The sequence below is a fragment of the Anabrus simplex genome, chromosome 6 (assembly GCF_040414725.1).
Source record: "Anabrus simplex isolate iqAnaSimp1 chromosome 6, ASM4041472v1, whole genome shotgun sequence".
Lineage (NCBI taxonomy): Eukaryota > Metazoa > Arthropoda > Insecta > Orthoptera > Tettigoniidae > Anabrus > Anabrus simplex.
The window spans coordinates 9,739,815-9,758,563 of NC_090270.1; the positions used below are offsets into that span (position 1 = coordinate 9,739,815).

Genomic DNA, 18,749 nt, shown 5'->3' on the forward strand with positions numbered 1-18,749 from the left:
CACAGTTAATAGTTTGACAGAGTCGACTCAATAGTACCTCTTTAGATGGTGATAGACCTTCTACGTTATGGCATATTATAGTCAATTTCGGCCTTGAAAAAGGCCTTTGGAAAGTAGTTTCCATCTAGTACTTCTGGTATGCTGACGTTCGATTCGGTAATGGAGTTTTAATTCCAACTACCTTAGCACGGGCACCACGGGCAGGAATCAGCTTCACTGATACTCCCTTTGAAACTATTCCATTGGTGGCACCATTTCATCGGCAACCTCCAAAGGGTCTTTAGATATTTTGGATGGCTACTGTGCTAGGAGATTTCCAGTAGAGGGTGTGCATTTTCCTATAATCTGCAACCATTTTCTCCTGTCTACTACATCTCTTCTTCTTGCTCTTTCCTTTTGCCTGTTTCCAATTCTTTTGTTTTCTTGGCCTCCTCTGGGGTCGAGATAGTCCCGACTTAATACCAGCTACGAAAATGAGCCCAAATTGGCACACTGGGGCAAAACACTAGCAACTGAGAATGAGTTAACTGGAAAATTTATAATTTCCAATACCGGACCATTTATACTGGAACTATGCTCCACTACAATAACACACAGTTTCCCATACCCAGCAGATGCCAGCCCACACTTGGAGGAGTGTGCCATACAACAGCTGCACCAAGCTAGCAAAAGCCACACGAAATTACCTTATATTCAATGTAATCCCTTGTCACAAGCCGGACCTAACCAATCCAGACCAATGATTTTGCCTCTAGCCAGATCTAACTTTTCCAGACCAATGGTGGTGTCATCGGGGCCACCTCGACCTCTCATCTGGGGGCTTATGTCCCCAGACTCCCGTTTGCTTGTCCAAAGCCCAATGGTCTTGTCACAAGCCAGACATAACCAATCCAGACCAATGGCTTTGTCACTACCCATACCAAATGTATCTAGCCCATTGGTCTTGTAAAAATTCCTAAGTTAGCAGCTATGTGTTGCTGTGACATAGTCCAAGCAATATTGTTTGATAATTTCTGTGACATCATCTGAGACTATGTCACAGCAACACATAGCTGCTAACTTAGGAATTTTTACAAGACAGGCCAAGTTCGATCTCTTTGCAAAGGGTTTACGGAATCTTTACCACTTATATTGCCTTATGATATCTTATAAAACACAATGAATACATTGCCAACTTTCTGGTTATGTGGAGATGTTGAGCTCAGTGAAGTCTAGCATGGGAGCAAAACTGTGAAATTTACCAAAACAAAAAAGTCTCACTTAAGCGGCACCTATAACTTACTTAAGCTTGAAATGTCAAACCTGACCTTAATGTGTCAGCCAAACCAAACTTAGGTCCTGGTGCTCCCATGCACGCAGTCCACATTCTCTGGCACATTATACACCAAAATAACTCCGTCCATTTGTTCAATCTTCAACCCAAACACTTTCATCAGACTTATTATTTCATATGACAAGTACATAATAATACGCTGGTAACATGTAACCTACAGACAATGACGGACATGGGCTACACTTAGGTACTTTTCTCATTCTGCAGTAATTGCTGAAGTTGCAGTTCCGATAGTACTCCGGCAAAGGTTCTATGAGAACTCTCAAGGATGTGTTGAGTGGTCTGATAAGCTGCTCCTGGAGTGTAAACTGAGGGCTGGAAGGTCTTCAAACAATGAGTTTCACAAATTCGTGAAAAAGCAGCAGCCTCACACTGCAGTGCAGGTATCGGGCAAGTTGGCCGTGCGGTTAGGAGCGCGCGGCTGTGAGCTTGCATCCAGGAGATGGTGGGTTCGAGCCCTACTGTCTGCAGCCCTGAAGATAGTTTTCCGTGGTTTCCCATTTTCAAACCGAGCAAATGCTGGGGCTGTACCTTAAGTAGGGCCACAGCCCATTCCTAGCTCTTTCCTGACCCATCGTCGCCAAAAACCTATCTGTCGGTGTGACGTAAACAAACTAGCAACAACAAGCAGTGCAGGTGAGAATGTTACCGCAGACTGGGAGCCAAGAGTCTAGTAGATTTCACTGTTCCCAAGATCAGTGCACAGCAGAGTTAAGCACATCTACTTTATGTACATGCGTGCTGTTGAGCAGCAGAATAAACCAAGGCAAGTGAGTATGCACATCTGCTCCCCAGATAGTTGCCAATGATCTTCGTAAACCTTTGTTAGAAACAGCTTGAAGGCACGACCTTGCATCTTTTCTTAATATAAAGCAACCCACCTTCAAGACCACTACAACTGTCAATGCACAAGAGATAGGATAAACAACTTCCAGCATAACACAAGCAGAACATGGATAAATTCTTTGAGTATTAGAACTGGTTTCAGAAAAAAAATTTTTGCAAGGGGCTTCACGTCGCACCGACACAGATAGGTCTTATGGCGACGATGGGATAGGAAAGGCCTAGGAGTGGGAAGGAAGCGGCCGTGGCCTTAATTAAGGTACAGCCCCAGCATTTGCCTGGTGTGAAAATGGGAAACCACGGAAAACCATTTTCAGGGCTGCCGATAGTGGGATTCGAACCTACTATCTCCCGGATGGTTTCAGAAAAATAATATTCCTCTACCACCGCTGACACTTTAATAATGTATTTTTACATAATCCAGGGGAAGAATGTACTAAACAAGTCACACATTATCTTTATGTACCAACAGATAAATCTCTGGTGAACAACCTCCATAAGCAGAAACGTAGAAGAGAAATCTCTGGGTGTCCAACAAGACGCATAAAAAGAAAATATTCATGAAATCAATAATTACCCCTTAAAATTAATTACCCTTTAATCAACTAATAATTGTTTATAAGTTAGAGCCTTGTACAGAAGAGCAGTTTTTAGTACCCCTTATTTTTAAGCTGCCGTATTTACTGGCAATCCTCATTTCACCTCATCCAATGACTGTGAGTACTTTAGAAATTTACTTTGTTGGGAGTCCATTTTATATAACTACATGAAAGATAAGTGTGACCAATTTTTAAATATATATATATACCTGTATCAGGTTTGGGTTATGGTTTATATCAGCTGCATACACCTGACACGTGGTGTCAGCTTCAGATTCACTTATCGGAGTACCATATAAATAGAAATACCGTTCTTACTCGTGCACGAGACCCTCAGGATATTAAACCCCCTGGCTTTTTGAGACAAAGAAAATGAAAAAAATAAAACTCGCTAGACACCCCAACGTAATTCGTCAGAGAAGAACGATTCCTCTTTGAAGCGGGTACAAGCCTTATTACAGCCCTGATGACTTCGCACAAATTTGTGAATAGTTTCATCCGTACGACCCATGCAATGAAAACACATCAAAGTCATGCGGTACATTCGTGTATCGTAGTTAGGAAATTTCCACCTCCGAAGCACAAGCCTACTGCAGCTCTGATGACGCAACACAAATAGCTGAATAGTTTCGTGTCCGACCCACGCATTGCAAGCATGCATCAGTGATGCTGTATGTCTGTGTTTTGTAGTTAATTACGTCCGCCACTGTAATGGTTAGCACAATTAGCTGCCGTTCTTGGGAGTCTAAGCCGATTCCTGGTCTTTATTGATGAACTTCATTTTTCCGTATTGATATTTACCAATCGTCACAAAAGAAATAGAAAATTCCACCTTACCAATACATTTATTTACATGTAAAATATTACATATCTAGGACCGTTTCGACCCTTTATACACTAGGTCATCCTCAGCTATTATCAGAATCATGTTTACATTTTTATCTTATGCCTCATAAGGACCTTCATGACATACTATTTTATACTTTCAATAAAAACTTTTCTTAAAAAACTTACAAAATTATAAGCATTGTGATAAAATTACAAACTTTATCTTACTATATACATGCAATTGTGGCTGAAAGAATTTGTCTTTAAGCTTGTTAAGCATTTATCATAGGTATTTTGCTTATTCTGCTGAATTAAGCCCCGTTTTATAAATGTGTAATCTTATTTGAGATAAGTTTGTTTATGATGGTGAAGTTATAGCGATTTGCTATCCGTAAAATGTGATGAATAAAATTTGCGTGTTAACTTCAATAAAATATCTTATTATATTTTTACATTAAAGTATTGAAGTATAACAATGCTTTAGGTAGACTATAAATGTGTGTTGACTACTATAAAATTTCACATAAGCACACTAAGATATTTTAAAGTATAATTATTATACATTAGAGTCTAAAATATTTGTATGCCTTAGTTCTTGCGTTGTTTTATAATGAAATATTGCAACAATTTGCCTTTACATAACGCTAAATATTTTAAGATGATATATAAATATGCTATATATGGATGGCTTATAAGTCCAATTATTAAGTTTCACTTCCTTCTTGCGCAAATTACAAGTTCCAATATGTGATGTTTATGTTTTGTGTGAAAGACAAACGTCTATTAACTGAAATGCTTATTGTTTACTTCAAAACTTTTTACCTAAAATGTCATGTAGTGTGGCCAATGTATTTGCGACACTGAAATATATCCAAAAATATAGTTGTTGGCCTTGATTCCTGCATTATATTTTGCACCATTTGACTTTTACTTAAGAATTTTGATATTATTCTATGCCATATATTGGTCTTTTGAGTTCCATTTTTAAATGACAGCACTTTCTTATACTTATAAAATGGATCGCTACAATTTCAAATTCCAAGCTTTGATACGCATTACTTATGCACTATGTGTATGACTCAACCACTTGTTTACTCTCTTGAACGTTTTCTGGCCTAACTTCTGTTCTGGAGTTTTCTCCCATCAAATGCCGTAAAAGTTGGTGGTTCCTTTCCCTTTTTTGAGGTTGGTAAAATTGCTGGGTTTTTGAGATGCGAGTTTCTTGGCCGTCTGTCGAGTACTGATGGTTCAGACCGAGATACAATACGCGACAGGTGTTAAAAACTTTTGAAGTAAACAATAAGCATTTCAGTTAATAGACGTTTGTGTTTCACACAAAACATAAACATCGCATATTGGAACTTGTAATTTGCGCAAGAAGGAAGTGAAACTTAATAATTGGACTTATAAGCCATCCATATATAGCATATTTATATATCATCTTAAATATTTAGCGTTATGTAAAGGCAAATTGTTGTAATATTTCATTATAAAACAACGCAAGAACTAAGGCAAACAAATATTTTAGACTCTAATGTATAATAATTACACTTTAAAATATCTTAGTGTGCTTATGTGAAATTTTATAGTAGTCAACACACATTTATAGTCTACCTAAAGCATTGTTATACTTCAATACTTTAATGTAAAAATATAATAAGATATTTTATTGAAGTTAACACGCAAATTTTATTCATCACATTTTACTGATAGCTTATCGCTATAACTTCACCATCATAAACAAACTTATCTCAAATAAGATTACACATTTATAGAATGGGGCTTAATTCAGCAGAATAAGCATACAGTAAGATAAAGTTTGTAATTTTATCACAATGCTTATAATTTTGTAAGTTTTTTAAGAAAAGTTTTTATTGAAAGTATAAAATAGTACGTCATGAAGGTCCTTATGAGGCATAAGATAAAAATGTAAACATGATTCTGATAATAGCTGAGGATGACCTATAAAGGGTCGAAACGGTCCTAGATATGTAATATTTTACATGTAAATAAATGTGTTGATTAGGTGGAATTTTTCTTTTCCTTTTGTGACGACTGATTCCCGGTACCATACTGCCAGAGATTTATGAATGGCAGGAAGGTTGATGCAGGGAAAATGGTACATGTAACTCTCCTCCACTGGTAGCGTCCACAAAAAGCTGCACCACCTCGGGATGAGGAAACCAGTTTACTTTAGTTGAAAAATATTCACGGTTGTTGCTATAAATATAGCTTTGTTAAACGCCATTAACAAAGAGACCGTTTAATATCTTTTAACTCGGGCCAATATAGGTATTTCTTGGAGGGAAGTTTAAAACGTGATAAGTATCCAATTATAAGGATTGTTTTACTCGCCAACGTACCTAACAAATAATAATAATAATAATAATAATAATCCCCGTGTGGGGATTTACCGATTACCTCCATCGGGCGCGTCCCATTGGAATTGGGGAAGCTGGCCGCCAGCAGAGTCAGAGGGTAGTAGGGAAATAAAATACCACCGTGAAAAAAAAACTGGTCCCTTGCCAGGGTTACGGCGAAGACTGGTAAATGACCAGAAGCCAGAAAACATCTTGAGGCAACCTCAAGGGCTAACAAAACTAGTTGTAAAAGGATGGGTACCCGTCCAAAACAAAGTCAAGTCAAGAAGCATGATAGCACAACGTTTCAAGAAACATACCCCAGGGGGTAAATCTTCGGATAAATCCCTCGCCGTGAACGCCACACAAACTGGCAAGCTGAAAACCCTCACCAAAGCTCTTCACGAAAATCAGATATCCATAATGGCCCTACAGGAAACAAGGTACCCAGATGAAGAGATTTTTGAATCCGAAGGCTACCGATTTTTCAAGAGCATAGCGCAAAGAGGAATCCTCAATGGAGCTGTGATGCTTGGAACCGCGTTTGCTGTTAGAGCCAAGATCCTTAAATCAGTTGCAAATTTCGAACCTGTGAATGACAGATTGTCTATACTCACAATTAAATGCGTGAACAAAACCTATGCCCTAGTTAACGCACATGCTCCTACAAACGATAAGAACAAGTCTGATCCAGACGAAGTTGATAATTTCTGGGACCTACTGGATGAAAAATTAGACAAAATCCCCAAACACCATGTCAAGCTTCTTTTGGATGACTTCAATGCCCAACTAGGTCGTGAACAGAAGTACAAGAAAGTTATAGGAAATTACCCTGCTCACAAAAGAACCAATCCCAACGGCAAAAGACTGGTGTCCATTTGCGAAAATCACAACCTGCAGGTCATGTCGACCGACTTTCGCCATCCACCCAGAAAGCAAATGACTTGGCGTTCTCCCATCCAAGCTCTCAGAGAGTTCCAAATTCATCATGTTGCAATCTCCAGGAGAAACAGCCCTGAGATTATGATTGTCAAGGTAAAGAAAGTCATCAATGTGGCCTCAGATCATTATATGTCTCTTATCAAATTCAAACCAATTCCCGCAAACACAAGGAAGACAATCAAACAGATGACACGCTTCGACAATGATAAACTTCGGCAAAGGGTCGAGGAGTTCCAGAAGAAGGCTAGACCAAATGACTGTGACTTTAACAACACCAAAAGTCTCCTTGTTGAGGCCGCCAAAGACGTTGCAGAAATCAGGAAAAGCAAAAAGCATGCCTGGTGGAATAGTACCTGCGAATCAGTCCTCCAAGAAAAACTCAATGCATGGAAACAGTACTACTCTACGAAATCAGAAAATGATTGGGAAACCTACAAAACCCAACGTGCCCAAGCAGCTAGAGTGTTCAGAACTGAGAAACGTAAATACGAAAAATCTCTCATCGAAAAGATAGAACAAAACTTTAGGAAGACTGAAAGCAGAGAGTACTACAGAGCCTTGAAACGCAAACTCACTGGCTATAAACCACGATCTCTATGCTTTGAGCGAAAGGACGTCACACTGGCGACGTCAAATGAAGAAAATTGACGCATTCTGGCAGATTACTTCAAGAATTTACTTAATTGCTCTAAACCGCAAAGCGCCATTGAGACCAAGGAACCCTTACTCAGGTACCCAGATTCCAGACCACCCGACAGAGATGAAATCATTTAAAGTTAAGAACTTCATTTTGGTCCGTATTGAATCTAGATTTACACTATAAATTGAGGATAATTATGTCCACCTTTTCAATACAAATACAATGTGATGTCATTAACACATCACGAATTTATTACTATTCAAAAATTGGGACCGGTTTTGGCATTATTTGTATGCCATCATCAGCCATAGGAAACTTTGTGACAAGGCTTAAGTACAATATTAACATGACTTACAACATATATATAAAAATTGAACTTATTCTTACATAACTATTAAAAATTTGGTGTACTCAATAAAACTTAAGATTAAAATTGGTAGCATGCTATATGCGACATACTATGACTTATTTCTTCTATACAATTTTTTTGACTAAAGTTAAAGCTTTTGTCAAGTTTTTTTATAAATATTACAAAATGCTAATTGAGCATCCAGTTAAAAAAAATTTTCAATCTTTGAAAACTTTTATAATTACTAGGCGTTTAAAGACAATTGTGCATTTTTGATCAAAAATACCTAAAACTGACATGCAGTTAAAATGAGTTCGCCTGGGCTACCAATTTTAATCTTAAGTTTTATTGAGTACACCAAATTTTTAATAGTTATGTAAGAATATGTTCAATTTTTATATATATGTATGTTGTAAGTCATGTTAATATTGTACTTAAGCCTTGTCACAAAGTTTCCTATGGCTGATGATGGCATACAAATAATGCCAAAACCGGTCCCAATTTTTGAATAGTAATAAATTCGTGATGTGTTAATGACGTCACATTGTATTTGTATTGAAAAGGTGGACATAATTATCCTCAATTTATAGTGTAAAGAGATGAAATCAAGCGCCACATTGCCCGTCTCAAAAATAACAAAGCACCGGGGGAAGACTCAGTAGTAGCAGAACTATGGCAATATGCCCCAGAGGAATCACTTGATATCTTGCAAAAGCAAATAGAAGAAATTTGGAACAAGGAGATCCTACCCAAAGATTGGAAAATAGCTTTGATCCATCCATTACACAAAAAAGGCAGCATGAAGAACAACAACTACAGAGGAATATCTTTGCTACCCGTGACTTACAAAATTCTATCACTTGCCATCCTGGAGCGTTTGGAAGCACAAGTTTAACATCAAGTAGGTGAACACCAAGGAGGGTTCGGAAAAGGTCGCTCAACAGCTGAACAGATCCAAAATCTCAAAACGATCATCAGATATTGTACACTAAGGTCCAAGCAGTATGAGTCTGTCTTTGTGGACTTTAAGAAAGCGTACGACTCCATTGAGCGGGAAGTCCTGCTAAACATCTTAAATGTATTTGGAGTTGATTTGAAACTGCTGGCATTAATTAGAGCCACCCTGACCGATACAAAATCCAAGGTGAAGTTCCACGGATGTCTCTCGCATTCCTTTGACATCAAAACAGGAGTCCGACAAGGTGATCGGCTATCCCCGATACTCTTCAACTGTTCTTGGAAAGATCATCAGAACCTGGCGGGTGAGATTACAGGAAACCAACTACAGTCCATTGAGAATAGGAACCAAATCCAAGGGGATCGCAACAGACTGCTTAACATTTGCCGATGATATTGCTGTTCTCTCAAACGACATAGAAACCGCTAGAGCTCAAGTTGAAATTTTAAAGGAAATTGCCGAACAAACTGGTTCGCAGGTATCGTTTGAGAAAACAGAAGTAATGACTAACATCAAAGAGGCTCCACCAAAACTCCATACAAAATACGGGGACATAACCCGAGTAGACAAATTCAAATACCTGGGTGAGATGATCATGAAAAATGGACTGGACAAAAAAGCACTTCACGAGCGAGTACGCAAACTGGAAATAGCCTACCAAACATCCCGCACAATCTACAACAAAAAATGCTTTTCCCAAAACACCAAGATACGTCACTATGAAACAGTTCTGAAGCCAGTAGTTCTATATGCAGCCAAAACCCCGTCTCTAAATGCCAACAAAGGACTCCTTGAAGAACTGGAGAAAAGAGAACGCAAAATTGTGAGAGGAATCTTGGGATCAAAGTACAGAAATGGAATCCATCAAAAGAGATCCAACAAGGAAGTCTACAGAAAAATAGGGAAAATTACCGACACAATCAGAAAAAGACGGGCACGATTTTATGGTCATCTGAAAAGAATGGAAGGAAGAAAGTTAACTAAAGAAATCTTTCACTTTTTTGAAATACCAAAGAAGACCTGCAAATGCTACATATCTCAGCTGAAGACGCCCTTAACAGAGATCTCTTCCGCAAGAAAATATTGACGAACGGCCTAAACCGAGACGAGCAACTGAAGAGAAGACACTGTGCCCCTTGGACAGAGGAGCGTAAGCAGGCCCGCTCACAAAGAATGAGGGAAATTTGGGCTCTAAAGGAGGCCAAGTTCAGTGTCAAATGCAACAAGACTTAAAGTGGTCCTTGATGGCCCCAGCGAATTATATATATATATATTATAATTATAATAATAATAATAATAATAATAATAATAATAATAATAATAATAATAATAATAATAATGGTAATATCATAATTTTATGTCTCCACTTTTAATGATTTTTGGAGACACCAAACAAAACATACTAGGATATACGTTAATAAAAAATGGAGAGAACAAACGTACGAAATGAAGCATTATAATAATAAAACGCATCACCGCCACAACTGTAGATACCCATAAATGCAGCATACTTTCCTGTTATTTATTTTTGTTCTTTCCATTGTGGAACTTTTAGCACTATCCGGACAATAGTATACCTAACCTAAACAATGAGCTATCTCTTATCTCATTTACAGCTGGTTAGGTAAATCCTGATGGGATAAATGTAGAGAACAAGCATGAAATATACTTAAAAATAAGGGGTCTGGCTTTCAACAGCTGCAGATATCAGAAGTATACGTTTGTTATCAGATGGCGGTTTGGCGCGTTTCTACAGCACGGCTTTATTCGGAAGGAGTGGCTTCTGCTAGACATACATCAACTGAGAATATAAGAGACCCTCTACAGAAACTATTTGGAAATAGATTCACACTGTTTGGACTCTATAGTCGGGAACGAAACTTTTTTTAAAGGTTCAAAAAGACGTCCCGTGCTCTTGGCTGAGAAGATGGCAGTGAAGATGACGTCACTTTGAATGACGACATGCCGGTATCAGGGAAGTTGTTGGCGCAAGACAATTCAAATGAAAGCAGTGATCAGGTTTACTGCACGGTACGCCTACTGCTCAACTGACAGAGACACAAAGTACTGGCCATTATGTTCTTTTGTATCAATATTACATAACATAATACGATACCCTTAACCCTCTTCTCTTATGGGGTCGAGCATAAAGTGAGAAAAATCTTCGTAGCGAATTTTTATGACCGTATGCCCTTCCCACATCAACCTCATCAGAGGAATTAATGAGAAGAAACGAATGACGTGATATGAGCAACTAAAAAAGACTACTTCATATGTAGGCCTAAAAGTCTTGTTCACCATTTATTGTCTTTACATTTTGAAATACTGCCTTCCAATACTTCCTTCATGAGTTTGTTAAAGAATAGTGTAGAATGTTTACATGTACAATTTATGGCTCCTGATAGCCCAGAAGTCATATGTTCACTGCACAGAATTTGAAGTTATCACATACCTTTTTTTTTTTTTTTTTGCTATAAAAGTGGGGAAAAAAAAGGGGTTTAACATGCGAGTAACTACGGTATTATATCTAGCTATACTCCGCACCGCTTTACTCTAAATTGACGTTCTGGCTCTGTCCGGTGGTTATGCACAGCCATCCTACCAATCCCAAGCTGTCAATCATACTGATTTATATCGGCAGAGCGTTATCTCGAAACCTAGTTGCCAACTCTAAGATTTACATTCACCTCGTGGTTAACATACAGTGCATAACAGTCTTGTTTGTACACCAACTTATTGCAACGAAATAACGGTTAAACTTTTGTATACAATTATTGTGATGTATTTTATTGCCCATATCGTAATAGATACACTAATAAACATTGTAAATAATAAAAAAACTGATCTGTGATCTTACAATTTAACACAAATTCAAGCAATGTACAAAAACCGGGCGTTTCATCATGCAACAATCTTGTGTGTACACTTGCAGAAGGTAGCAAAATGTTCACACAAAAACACTCGTTAATACCCCAATGAGTATCCTCTGGCCTTGAGAACTGCTTTGCACCTTCGCTGCATCGAATGAACCAGTTTCTCACATATTTTAGGGTCGGTTTTACCCCATTCTTCGTTGACTATACTTCTTAAATGCTCTAGTGATTGAGGTTTCCTTGCATGAACCCTTCTTTTTAGATCGACCCACAGATGTTCTATGGGGTTCAAGTCAGGGGATTGGGCAGGAGTTCGCAGTTGCGATGGTACGTTCCATATCAGCCACTGCTTGCAAATATCAGCAGTATGCTTGGGATCATTGTCTTGCTGAAATATGTAGTAAGACCCCAACCCCATTTTACTGCACTCTGTTTGACATTGTTCTTTAAAATGTTCAAATAACCCCATCTGCCCATGATGCCACTGATGATTTCTATATTTCCCACTCCACAAGACGACATGCACCCCCAAATCATAATTGATCCACATCCATGTTTTACGGTGGGTAGCGTATTTGCAGGTTTATTAGCTGTATTAACTTTCTTCCATACATAACTGTTTCCATCCGAACCGTATAGATATTTTAGTCTCATCTAACCAAATAACTTTGTTCCAGAATGTGCAATCCTTGTTTTCATACTCTCTGAAAAATTTCATTCTGGCTTGTCGATTTTTCTTAGTAACAAACGGCCTTTTCCGTGGTCGTCTACCGTGATAATCATATTTCCACAATACCCTACGAATTGTCTGACTTGACATTTTCTTCTTCGTACTGTCTTCCAGCATTACGCGGATCTTAGGCGCACTTAATTGTGGATTCTGTTTTACTTGTTTCACAATATAACGTTCATCTCGCCTATTCAGTATCTTTTCTTTTGCTTTCCTTGGCAAATTCTTCGTGGTTCCTCTATATCTGAATTTATTCAACACATAGTGTATTGTGGAATGAGGTTTATTTACTTTGCATCCAATTTCACGCAAAGAATACCCTTGCAATCCGAGATACAATTACATTTTTTAGTTCATCACTTAACTCTCTTCTTTTACCCATTAGGCCTATGTAACACACGGTCTGGTGCACTAACTGTGAAACTATACACACTAGCACAGCACAGATACACACCAGCTAGCTAGGAGTGTTCCCGAGCGACAAGGTAGCTAACGTGTACAAACAAGACTGTTGCAAGCAAATAGGCCACGACACAACATATATCACTCATATTCTTTTAAAATGGCGTACCGAGACTTTTGATCGCTAACATCAAGTTCTCAACACCTTGTGCAATAACTTATCCATGTCTTGTGCACTGGTTATGTACTATTTAGAAATTATAAAGACATTATATCTGCTAAGTGGAGTGTACAATCAAGACTGTTATGCACTGTATCTTGCCCAGCGTGTATAGGATTCTGTACAGTATGCAATCTTTTACGTTTTTCTTCAGTAATTAGTCTTTACCTCTCTAGTATAGTACAGAATAGTGTAGTTTACAGTTTAGCATAGCATAAACTAGTACAATACAGACTGAATAGCTCTGTGTATAAAATTATAGCTGTAGTCTTATTTACGTCCGTGTATTGGTTAGTGTACTTTGTTCGCGCGTATTTAGCATGTCTCTATGCATTTCGAAAAAGACAAGTGGCAAGAAAGTGAGATCAGTGGAGTTCCCTTCGTAGGCCATAACCTCCTTCCTGTGCCAGCCATCACCGGTGAGTGATGTGTTATTTCCTCATTCTCTTTTATTTTTAATTATGTATTCTCTTTTTAGTGTCAGATGTTGTTATAAAGTGTAGTTTTTGTGAGTTTATTTTCAATCCCGATTCATTAGCTTTTCTGAGTACGGTAGGCCTACTGCATTTTACAACGGCTGTTTACCGCGGTCATACTGCATCAGCTGTTCTCCCGGCAGTAGCATGCTGGCAACAGAGGTAAGGCAACGCTCGTTTGTTTTGGGAAACGTCAATGTAGAAGTAAAGCCGAGCGGAGTATAGTATGTATGTACGTCCAACCTTAGTCCTCTTCCATGGGATCAGGTATGAAGAGAGATGAATCTTCGAAGCGAATTTTTACGACCGGATACCCTTCCTGACGTCAGTCTCGGAGGAGTTAGTGAGATGAAATGAATGTTGTGATATACAATAATAGGAAGGGAGAAGGTGAAACCTGGTACCAGCACATAGCCTACTCCTGTCGAATAGCATCAATTTAATCCAGGCGTTTGGCACCCAATCTGGTGATTAGAAATTTTATACCACCATCTCTCATACCCTGCCGCCAACATTCTGATGGTAATTTCTTTTTCTCCTATCGCTATGGCCCTGTTAACCACTGATGTTAGAACAGCCTGCTTTTGTGATGGGTGGTGATGAGAAGAGGCGTGCAGGTACCTGTCTGTGTGTGTGGGTTTCCAAGACGCAGAACACCTCGAAGAAGAGAAAGAACACCTCATGAGAACCCTCAGGGGAAATGGCTACTCGCTCAATAACATCCGACGAGCCTTTAGAAAATCAGAAGAGAACAAAGACAAGACTGCCGCAGGAGAAAACAACAGGAGAGAACTGACCCGCCCGAAAACAGGGATATTGCCCGACATTAAAAACACTACAGACAGGATCGGCAAGATACTGGAAAAATAAGACATAAAAACCATCTATAAACCACACCGGAAGCTAGCCCATTATCTACCACCAGTAAAAGACACAATAGAATTACAGGCTCCTGGAGTGTACCACATTGAATGTAGCTGCGGAGCGTGTTATGTTGGTGAAACAAAATGTCTGATCTGCACCCGCCTAAAAGAACATATCCGTCACACCAAGAACCAAAACACGGATATCTCAGCGGTAGCCAAGCATTCCTACAAAACAAGGCACGGAATATCATTTGACAAGACCAAGATCCTAGCAGCTATACCTTGGAATCTGGAAAGGAAAATCCGCGAGGCTATCGAAATCAAGAAACATCCGAACAATATGAATTTAGGAGGAGGATATAAAATCAGTAATTCTTGGGTGCCTATTATTCATAGTTTAAGACATACAGACAACAACATTTAACACGCAGTCCGAACCTTCAATTACATAACAGCGCGGGTAAGCCCCACTACCTGGCTGTGATATATACCCTCCAGAATTCTCATGAGACAGCCAGGGGGCTGACGTTAGCCAGAAAGGCTAGGATATAAAAGACCAACGTCAGGAACCACCCTTATAGTGTGATTGCTGCCTGGGGACTGACTACCTCAGATCGAGTAGGGGTATTTCAGTCGCCTTGAAAAAGAATACTGCAATGTATTCAAGACGTCGGCAAACTGTACGTAATGTACAGATAACACGGTTCAACCCAGAAAATAAACTAAATAATGAATGTTTCTAACTTGAAACGGACCAAAATGATGTTTTCACCCTAAGCTGATACAAGTGGCAGGTACAGGTATAAGGTATATGGTGTACCTATGGCTGACCCTCCATAATTCATGAATAATTTGTAACTTTCACTTCAGCTATCATACAGAATTTATACCTAGGCTATTCATTAAATATACTATCAAACATTAATTTAACTTTCAGAACCCAATAAACAAAATGTAATACCTTATTTACTTGCACTAACCTCCTTAAGAAAAATGTTAAGGTTCCTTCCAAACTTTGTTTGCTGATGTTCCCCTTCATACAAAAGACTTGCAGATTTAAATCATAACTTTAATTACTGCTAACTCATTTTTTTCCTTCAAACAAACATTTAAACTACAAACTGATGCTAAAATAAATTAAGTATGAGAGGAGATATTCTCATTTTCTTATATCTTAAGTTAAGCTGTCACCAACAGGTACAGGGTCAGGCATAGGTGCATCTACCTTACACCCGTCTATTTCTGTAACAAACTTCTAGCAATCGTACCTCATTTTCTCATCATATGTAGGGGAGAGTGGGGCAGTTTCATACCGTTTTAAATTTCCCATCTTTAAGGGTAGAGTGTGCCATCTTTTTTTTTTATTAACTATTTTTTACTTCATCTACTTCCTGTGCAAGTTGTAGCATCATAGCATCTGTTGACGAGAAGCTGTGCTGAAAAGTTTAATTTTGGTGGGTTTTTTTATCTTCATGCTGTGAAATAGTCAGGTAAGTCTTTTGATTCACTGTGTTTGATTCTGAAATAAGTTTCACATCATACTACACTCTTCACTGCAACTTATGTATAAGTTACAGTAGTCTCCATAACTTACGAAAAGCCACATGGCAAGATTAGTAAAATAACTGCCTATGAGGCACTTTCATACAATGGTTTGGGGCACATTCATACACCCCCCCTTACATCTATTTTTAAAGCAAAAAGGATGTAATCGGAACTCCTAGGCCTTGCAAACCCTAGTGGCTGGATCACAGGAACATCTTTTCTTGAAATCATCAAGCATCTCCAAAAGATATGCAAGTCTTCTAAGGATGATCCCATACTTGTCTTGTTCGACAAATTCGGTCCATTTAAGACCAGATGCAGGCAAGCATTTAACACATGAATCTATGAAAATCCAGGAAGGACCATATCAATTTATAACATACCAGAACTGACAAATGTACCATTCAGTCAGTCATTTTCCAAGATCAACATTGTATCTACATTCAGGAAGACCGGACTTTGGTCCCCAAATCGTTTTGTCTTTACCGACAACGACTTTGCTGCATCTTTGACAACAGATCGCCCATGCCCTCCACAGGATTGCACGAAACATTCTACATCTTCAGATCCTGTCCATCATGAGGAAGATTTAATGGGATCATCTGCACCTTCAGTGCAAGAAAGTCATGTCCAAGACCATCCAGCAACAAACCCACTTCCACGCCAACACCCAATTCCAAAGCAAGCCTCAAAAACCTACTATTACACCAGAATATATCCGCCCTTACCATAAAGCAAAGCCTAGAACACTTAAAGACATTGGACGAGCCAAAAGTAAAGAATTCTGACTACCACTCCTGAGAAAAGAAAGATTGGAGGAAAAGATGAAACTTAATGAAACAAAAAGAAAGCCAAACAAGCTGACATCCTCGAATCTCCCTAGACGAAAATTATTTAAATCTGGCAAGGAATCTGTAGGCTTCAATTCTTCAAGCAGTGAAGAAAGTGGTGAAAGTGAACTTGAGTTTAGTGACCAAGATGTTGACTTACCGCTGCTTGACAACAACAGTGATATTGAGCTTAATGACTTCGTTCTGGTTGCGTTTGCAACAAAAAGAACAAAGAAATACTTCGTTTGTCAAGTTGATGAGAAAATGAATGATTCAGAGTTTCTCAAACTTTTAACGTACAAATTATAAAAAGAAATTTGTTTTCCATGAAAAGAAAGATGTCGGTGAAATTTCTCGGTCTGATGTTCACACTAAATTTCCACAGCCTACCATGGTTGGAGGAAGAGCTCGAGCAATGTCCGTAACTTTTTCTGTAGATCTGACTGAATTCAATTTAGGATAGGCTAGTGGTGTTTTTGTATGTATAAAATCATGTTTTGTCAGTATTGTAGAACATGTATGAAAGTGCCCCTGCAATGTATGATACTGCCCCATGTTGGGGTACTTTCATCCAAATTACATGTTTATAAATATTTTTAAATTGTTTTATAGGAATTAACTAAACGAGTAATTACATAAGTCCAACTTGTTTCTAATATAACAATGTTTGTGTAACACTTGTTTTTAGCCATTTAGATTGTGAAATACAGCCACTAAATCTTCTTGGGTGTTAATAGGTAGAATGTGTATGAAACTGCCCCACTCTCCCCTATATATATTTTGATCAACTCCCATACAACATACGAAAGTAATTAGGCGTACGTAATTCAATAACCAACTTAACGAATTTACAAGTAAATATAATCGAACTTGAACGTAATTTTTATTTCCATTAATAGGTAGCAACCACAATATTATATCAAAGTGCAAACCTGGAAGTTCTGCTTGAAGGCATCTATTTTAGAAATCTCTTCAAAACTAGTTTCGTTTGCAAACATCAGGTTCAATTCTTCTTTGGCAGGTAATAGAAACCAAAATCTGAAATAAATCAGTAGAAGTAAGTGTCTCACTGTCGTCACTCGAAGATTACTTAATAGCTCAAATCACAAGTAACTTACAACCATTATTTACAACTGTTCTTAAACGATTGATAACATAAACTGACCTTAGTCTCTACGGTATTAGTGGTCATTATGAACCATACTGGCAGAGATCTGGAAAAAAAAAATATATATATACATATATATACACTGATTTTTCTCCTGGAAGGTATGTGCGTATGTCACAATTCACAACAGGTAAACAAGATTCATTGGACCAGGAACAAGTAGAAAAATTTCACTTAAATCCATCCGAAAAACTACTCCGCTGACGCAAATAGCTCCACAAATCTACGATCAACAACCAATATTAAGTTCAAATGTCACACTGCGCAATAAAATAGCACATAACTGAGCACACTGAACACTTCATTAAAATAAAAAACACCACTTCTCAACAGCTGCAAAACGTTACGCTTCTGCACTAATTATTCATACCCTAAATCACAACACGCCTGAAAATTTCTAACAATACGGATGCAATACGTGCAAATTAACTAAACTAATTAACGGACATTAAGTAAAACCTCTTTCGAACAAAAAAATTATAAATACACTCACAACTCTGACTGATGGCCGAACGAGGAAGCCAAGACGAAGTTGTCTCGGACAGAATACCGTCCTATCACTGCAAGTCTGCTCGGCTGTTCAATTCACGCGGTTGGCACCCCTCCTGGACGAGATCAAGGAAGATTGCATCCACTAACTAAATATTTACTTCTCCTGTATCAATTATCTTGCATGGTAGCATACTCAATACAACAACATTACATACTAAGTGAAACATATCCCTTAAAAAGCGGTCCTGATACACATACACGAATGGTACAGATATTGATCGTCAGTTACGTGGCA

General features: G+C 38.3%; 1 protein-coding gene across 1 annotated transcript in view; it reads right to left on the reverse strand.

Moving 5' to 3' along the window:
* The window catches only part of gw (trinucleotide repeat containing adaptor protein gawky), a 475,910-nt gene extending 457,443 nt beyond the window's left edge, over nt 1-18,467 (reverse strand). Inside the window, exons 1-2 of the mRNA XM_067149652.2 lie at nt 17,960-18,467; nt 17,727-17,832 (exon numbers count right to left, since the gene is read on the reverse strand). Of these exons, the coding sequence (XP_067005753.2) occupies nt 17,727-17,792 (66 nt within the window). The 5' untranslated portion in view covers nt 17,793-17,832; nt 17,960-18,467. The remainder of the gene's footprint in view (nt 1-17,726; nt 17,833-17,959) is intronic.
* Between the last annotated feature and the right edge of the window lie 282 nt (nt 18,468-18,749).